This window comes from Nematolebias whitei, chromosome 23 (genome assembly GCF_014905685.2).
Source record: "Nematolebias whitei isolate Nwh7 chromosome 23, NemWhi1, whole genome shotgun sequence".
Lineage (NCBI taxonomy): Eukaryota > Metazoa > Chordata > Actinopteri > Cyprinodontiformes > Rivulidae > Nematolebias > Nematolebias whitei.
In genome coordinates, this window is record NC_056520.1 from 227502 (window position 1) to 235137 (window position 7636).

Here is a 7636-nt window from a genome sequence, read left to right on the forward strand (position 1 = left end):
CTGTACCTGAGAGCAGTACACCACACCTGCACACCTGTACATGAGAGGCACACCACATCTGTAAATTTACCCACCTGTACCTGAGAGAGGTACACCAAACCTGAACACCCGTAGCTGAGAGAGGTACGTCACACCAGCACACCTGTACATGAGAGCGGTACACCACATCTGCACATTTACCCACCTGTATCTGAGAGAGGTATGCCACACCTGAAAACCTGTACCTGAGAGAGGTACACCACACCTGAAAACCTGTACATGAGAGGTACACCACACCTGCACACCTATACATGAGAGAGGTACACCACACTGTCACACTTACCCACCTGTACCTGAGAGAGGTACGCCACACCTGTACAAGAAAGAGGTACACTACATCTGTACATTTATCTATCTGTACCTGAGAGAGGTTTGCCACACCTGCACACCTGTACATGAGAAAGGTACACCAAATCTGCAAATTTACCCACCTGTAGCTGAGAGAATTATGCCACACATGCATATTTACCCACATGTACCTGAGAGGTACACCACACCTGTAGACCTATATGTAAGCGGTACACCACACCTGCACATCTGTACCTAATGGGTACACCACACCTGTAGACCTATATGTAAGAGGTACACCCCACCTGCACACCTGTACCTGAGAGAGGTATGCCACACCTGCACACCTGTACCTGAAAGGTACATCAAACACGCACATTTACCCACCTGTACCTGAGAGATGTACACCACACCTGTAGACCTATATTTAAGAGGTAAATCATGTCTGAATATAAATCTGAGTGATGTGCCACATGTACCTGAAAGGTGTACTGCACCTGTTGTGTATACCATTCTGCATTCTGTGATGTTGTGACATCACGTCCGCCGCAGTATGGCCGCACCTATGGGAGCTCTGCTTTTACTCTTTTTTTGTTCCTGTTGTTTTTTCATTCGTTCATCCATCCATCCATCCATCCATTTTCTTCCGCTTATCCGGGGTCGGGTCATGGGGTAGCAGCCTAAGTAGGGAGGCCCAGACTTCCCTCTCCCCAGCCACTTGGGCCAGCTCTTCCAGGGGAATCCCGAGGCGTTCCCAGGCCAGCCGAGAAATATAGTCCCTCCAGCATGTCCTGGGTCTTCCTCTGGGCCTCCTTCTGGTGTGCCATGTCTGGAACACCTCACCTGGGAGGCATCCAGAAGGCATCCTAAACAGATGCCCAAGCCACCTCAACTGGCTCCTCTCGACGTGGAGAAGCAGCGGCTCTACTCTGAGTCCCTCCCAGATGATCGAGCTTCTCACCCTATCTCTAAGGGATAGCCCAGACACCCTGCGGAGAAAACTCATTTCGGCCGCTTGTATCTGAGATCTCATTCTTTCGGTCACAACCCAAAGCTCGTGACCATAGATGAGGGTAGGAACGTACATCGATCGGTAAATTGAGAGCTTCACCTTTTGACTCAGCTCTCTCTTCACCATGACAGAACTGTACAGCGCCTGCTTCACTGCAGACGCTGCACCTATCCGCCTATCGATCTCACGCTCCATTTTTCCCTCATTCGTGAACAAGACCCCAAGATACTTGAACTCCTCCACTTGGGGTAGGACCTCCTCCCTGACCCGGAAAGGGCACTCTACCCTTTTCCGGCTCAAGACCATGGCCTCGGATTTGGAAGAACTGATCTTCATCCCGGCCGCGTCGCATTCTGCTGCGAACCGCTCCAGCGAAAGCTGTAGATCACGATCTGATGAAGCCAATAGGACCACATCATCTGCAAAAAGCAGAGATGCAATCCTAAGGCCACCAAAACGGATCCCCTCAACACCTTGGCTGCGCCTAGAAATTCTGTCCATAAAAGTTATGAACAGAATCGGTGACAAAGGGCAAACTTGGCGGAGTCCAACTCTCACCGGGAACAAGCCCGACTTACTGCCGGCAATGCAGACCAGGCTCTGACACCGGTCATACAGGGACCTAACAGCCCTTATCAAAGGGCCCGGTACCCCATACTCCCAGAGTACCTGCCACAGGGTTTCCCGAGAGACGCGGTCAAACTCCTTCTCCAAGTCCACAAAGCACATGTAGACCGGTTGGGCAAACTCCCACACACCCTCCAGGACCCTGCTGAGAGTGTAGAGCTGGTCTAGTGTTCCACGACCAGGACGAAAACCGCACTGCTCCTCCTGAATCCGAGGTTCGACTATCCGACGGACCCTCCTCTCCAGAACCCCCGAATAGACCTTACCAGGGAGGCTTAAGAGCGTGATTCCCCTGTAGTTGGAACACACTCTACGGTCCCCCTTTTTGAATAGGGGGACCACCACCCCGGTCTGCCAATCCAGGGGAACTTCCCCCAATGTCCACGCAATACTGCAGAGTCATGTAAGCCAACACAACCCTACAACATCCAGAGCCTTAAAGAACTCCGGGCAAATCTCATCCACCCCTGGGGCCCTGCCACCGAGGAGCTTTTTAACCACCTCGGTGACCTCAGCACCAGAGAAAGGAGGGCCTGACCCAGAGTCCCCAGGGTCTGCTTCCTCAGTGGAAGACGTGCCGGTGGGATTCATTCGTTCATACAACCTTTATTTCTACAGATTAGTCTCACTGAGCCTCAAGCACTCATTTACAAGAGAGACCTGATTTAGACAAAGAACACAGATGAGGTACAGACAACGATAGACAATCATATAAAAAGCATATAAAATGAAAAGTAAATAAAAGAACTGATATTAAAATGAAACAAAAAAACAGCTAAATTATGAAACAATGTAAAAACTAAAAACAGGAACATGTCTGCGTTGGTTTTTGCCATGAACTTAGCAGTTGTTTTAACTGTTTCTGTGCCTACACTGCACACCCACGCTATGGGTACCGCAACGCACTTTTGGAGTTTTCTGTATCAAAGCCTTGCCATCCTGCCATTGTGGTTCAGTTCTCGGCCCACCTCCAGCCTTGGGCTCTGGCCCGTCATGGTGGCCCTCTCCATGATCCTCCACCTGCCTGCACGGACCAAACTCTACAGAACTCGTTCAGCTCCACAGGGATACCTTGAATTTTCTCTGTCTGCCAGTCCCAGTTTTGGAGGGCAGCTGCTGCAGTCGTTATTATAATCAAGCTGCTGACAGGACCTGCTGACACTGTTAACAAGACCACGTCGCTAACAGAACCATGCTGCTGAAGGAACCTCACTGCTAACCAAACCACACTGCAGATGTATTTCTTTTTCACTTCTGGTGCATTGTTTTTGTATTTTTTGTTGGATAATTTAATTATCCCATCTTCTGATTAAACAAGCCACTCAGGAAGGAGAAGATATTTTTTTCTTAACCCAGGATTTGATCTTGCAAGATGGAGCAGCATTGAAAAAACAAGCAACAAGCTTCATCTCCAAGTCTGCTCAAAGAGAGCATAGTGTCTTTTTATAATGTTATTAGACAGAGGTGAGCTCAGACTACCCTCACCTTCCAGCTTGTCAGGTGAAAGCTCAAGGCATCTGCAGCTTCACTCTGTCCAGACAAAACTGCTCTAACACACGCACACATGGTTTGTGTGAAAAACACCTGTGACCTTTCACATCTCCATCATTTTTGCTGCTTTGGTATTTCCTGTTGTTTTGTTGCCGAGTCGAGATGGTTCTTCTCGTCCTCAGCATTTCATTGCATTGTTGACCTTGTATTGACCTGCATATGACAAATAAACCAAACCTGAACCTGAACCTGTGAATAATGTCACACTTGCACATCCATACTCAAGTGTTACATCAAACCTACACACCTGTACCTCAGAGAGGTTTACCCAAGGGCGTCAGAAGCATCCGTAATGTGGGGGAGACACAATGATGTGTGTGTGTGTATGCGCGCACGTGTACACATGCGTGCACACATGCGTAAAAAATTGTACACTAGTGTACAAAAAAAGCAGCATTTCACTTGGATTTCCTTTAATTCCACACATTTAAATCATGTTTCTCACCAACTTTGTGTAAATTCAGCTGTGGGTTTTAAACACATTTTAACTTTAATACACTTTAACACTCAGCGTCAGGTCGGCACTATTTGTCTTTATAGAGTAATAAAAATCATCACCACTGGACTTTTTTACTTGTGTTCAACACTACTCATCTAAATTATGTTTTTCATGAAGCTTGAGGACAATAAGGTGTAGGGGTTTAAAGAAATTTCAACTTTAATGCACCTGAACACACAGAGTCTCTTACACCTGCAGCGTCTTACAGCGTCACACTTACTGCTAAGCTAAGATGCTACGTAGTGCTCCTCTCAAGCAACCTACCTCCTAACCATGTATACATGTTTATGATTGACACCCCCCGTCAACAACTGCCCACACTAAACTCGCTAAACTGGTGAGTGAGCAACACAGAGGTGTTTCCATCTCCTCCACCTGTGCGCGTTTTCTGCCGAAGCAGGAGGAGATGCACATAAACGTGATGGCTGCAGGCTGCTGGAGAGTTGGAGGTAACCAGGAAAACCTGGAGTGGAGCTTTAGTGGCTTGAGTATTCTCCTATTAATCAAGTGGAATGGATTAATTTATGAAGAAAGAAACTGCGCCGACTGAACTAATGTTTCATAGTAAAAGTGTGCGTGTGTGTGTGTGTGGGGGGGGGGGGGGGGGTTCCAAATGAATGCCTTTTTTAATGTGGGGAGACATGTCCCCTTCACATATAATGGTTGCGACGCCTATGGATTTATCATGCCTGTACTCTTGCACAACTACTATCGTTTCTGTTGTTCCACAGGTGGGATGACCTACCGTCAGTGTTTGAAATACTCGGACTGCGAGAGGAACCGCCTGGCTCAGATGTTCCCTCAGGTATCATCTTACACTTCAAACCACACCTGAGCAGGTTTGAACTCAGAAAGCTGGATGTCCAAACTCAAACGAACCTGTTATACCTGAACCCATCTCACCAAAGAAGAAGGCTCTCAACCTGCAGTCAGATTCTTGTTCCAATCCGGTTCCCTGACTGGTTAATTTTGAGATTTACAATTCCCTAATGGTCCAGTTCTAAAGTAACTGTAAAAGTTCTGGTTCTGCAGAAGCTGCTGGTTTGGTTCTGAAGCTGAAGCCACATCTATCTAACAGTCTGGATCTGTCTGAACCACAACAGCCCATAGGATTCTGACCGACCCACTCAGGTTCTGACTGAATATCTAACAGAAACAGGGTTTAAGGCTGGGAGAACAAACAAACAAACCTACCTCTGCAACAGACCAGAACTGTTCTGTTTTGCTTGTAAAAAGCAATTTTAACATGATGGTTCGGATCATCCTGATGCTGCTCAGTAATCCAGGTAGAACAATCTAAAAAAGTTAAGTCTGGTCGTCTGGACGGGTTCAAAAAAAAAATTGTAGAAACGTTTCATCTTTAATCCAAAGGACTTATTCAGCCTGAGGAGCTGGAGTCTGTAAAAGATGCAGTTTGGCTTTCTTGGACTGTGAGGTCTCAGTCTCTGATAGAGGACATTTGCAAACTGAGGTGTACTACAAACCCACCCACACAGACCAGTATTTGCAGTTTGACTCCCATCACCCTTTGGAGCACAAGTTAGGAGTCATCAGGACTCTGTACCACAGAGCAGACAGCGTCCCCACTAGCTCAGGAGCCAGGCAGAAGGAGAAATCCTGCACAAGACAGGCTCTAGAGCAATGTGGATATCCTAACTGGGCCTTCCTGAAAGAAGAAACCCAAACAAGACTCCAGTCAGCCAACAGGTGAAAAGGAGGAACCCAGACCCAGACCAGTGGTCATTCCATATGTTGAGGGAGTATCAGAGAAACTGAGACATTTATTTTCTAAACATAACGTCCCAGTGGCTTTTAAACTCCAAAATACATTATAGACTGGTTCATCCCAAAGATCCAGTCCCCCGGCACAAACAGAGTAATGTTGTGTATGTTGTTCAGTGTCAGGAGGGTGATCAGTCTTACATCGGGGAAACTAAACAGCCACTGGCCAAAAGGATGGACCAGCACAGAAGATCAACATCATCAGGCCAGGACTCTGAGGTCTACACTCATCTCCAGGCCAGCGGTCACTCTTTCAGGGATGAAGATGTTCACATCCTGGACAGAGAGGAACGATGGTTTGAGAGAGGAGTAAAGGAGGCCATCTTTGTGAAAAGAAACCGTCCATCATTAAACAGGGGTGGAGCCTCCAGGTTCAACTGTCCCCCTCTTACAATGCTGTGATTGCTAGTATCACTCAGCCCTCTGTGAACAGTAAACAGCCATCAGGTGCTAATGATCCATTGTTAGGCTGATGGTCCTTCTTGACCATGTGAGCAGCTGGTTCTGGTTGTGAGCAGCTGGTTCTGGTTGTCAGCAGAAAACTGGTTGATCCATGAGAAGGTGCTATTTATAAAACTGAGTTTGTTGCAGTTCCTCAGACTGAAGAAGTCTTTCAGATGAAAGACGAAACATTTCAACAATTTTTTGTTCTTTGAACTCGTCCAGAGGACCTGACTGAACTTTTTTAGATGGTTATGCTCAGCTTCTGTTCTTGTGGAATTCATAAAGCAATTAGTTTGGTTGGATCACTGCATTTTATTTTTTAATAATTGATCTCTTCCAGGTGTCAAGCTTCACCTTCAGATGCTGCAACTCTGACCTGTGTAACTCCGCCCCCTCCTCTGCTGCAAGCTCTCTGATTGGTCTTCTGGCCTCGGTGCTGTTCATGTGGTGGTGTGCTCACTGAAGGCTCTGCAGCCCCTCCTTGTGTCCTCTGAAACAGTCACAGCTTCTTTAATCCAGTATTGATCACTCAGGATGAGAGCTAACTGACACTGACTAATCAATCGCTCTGATCAGATTCACAATAAACCATTGATACTCATGAGATCAGTTGTAGCTTTTGATTGGTTGCAGATGTTCATTACTGTGTCACATGATTGGATCAATAACCAGAAAAGACCAGAGGAATCAGCGGCTGATTGATCAGACTTCTAATCAGTCTGAAGAAAAACAGAACGGGGGATTGATTTTCTTCTTCTGTAGTTTTCTGATCAGAAGGAAGTGATTGATGTCGATTGTTTTTCTTTTATTACACAGTAATTAAATATTTACGCACAAGTTTATCTTTTACTTGTTGAATTATATTTGATTAAAATAAAATTTCGATTTCATGTGTTTTCAAAAGCAGAAACGTTGGATTAAATGTTCCAGAAACTGTCAGATGACGAATTGTTGCATTTTTCTGTAATTCTCTTTGAAATGTGGATTTTCTCCCTGGTTGACCTGAAATTAGCTTTAACTTCTTTAATAAATTATTAAAATAAAAACTGGACATTTTCTCCTCTTTACATACTGAAGGAGGTTACGTCAACATATGCTGAAAAGAAAAAAACAATCTCTGATGATTAAAAAGCTGAAACTTAGAAACAAGACAGGATATATATATATATATATATATATATATATATATATATATATATACAGGTCCTTCTAAAAAATTAGCATATTGTGATAAAGGTCATTATTTTCCATAATGTAATGATAAAAATGAAACTTTCATATATTTCAGAGTCATTGCACACCAACTGAAATATTTCAGGTCTTTAATTGTTTTAATTCTGAAGATTATGGCATACAGCTCATGAAAACCCAAAATGCCTGTCCCAAAAAATTAG

At 45.2% G+C, this 7636-nt stretch overlaps 1 protein-coding gene across 1 annotated transcript in view; it reads left to right on the top strand.

The window, feature by feature from the left end:
- LOC119428688 (CD59 molecule (CD59 blood group)) overlaps nucleotides 1-7181 on the top strand; it is a 10103-nt gene extending 2922 nt beyond the window's left edge. Inside the window, exons 4-5 of the mRNA XM_037696359.1 lie at nucleotides 4748-4821; nucleotides 6583-7181. Of these exons, the coding sequence (XP_037552287.1) occupies nucleotides 4748-4821; nucleotides 6583-6705 (197 nt within the window). The 3' untranslated portion in view covers nucleotides 6706-7181. The remainder of the gene's footprint in view (nucleotides 1-4747; nucleotides 4822-6582) is intronic.
- Nucleotides 7182-7636: the final 455 nt, after the last annotated feature.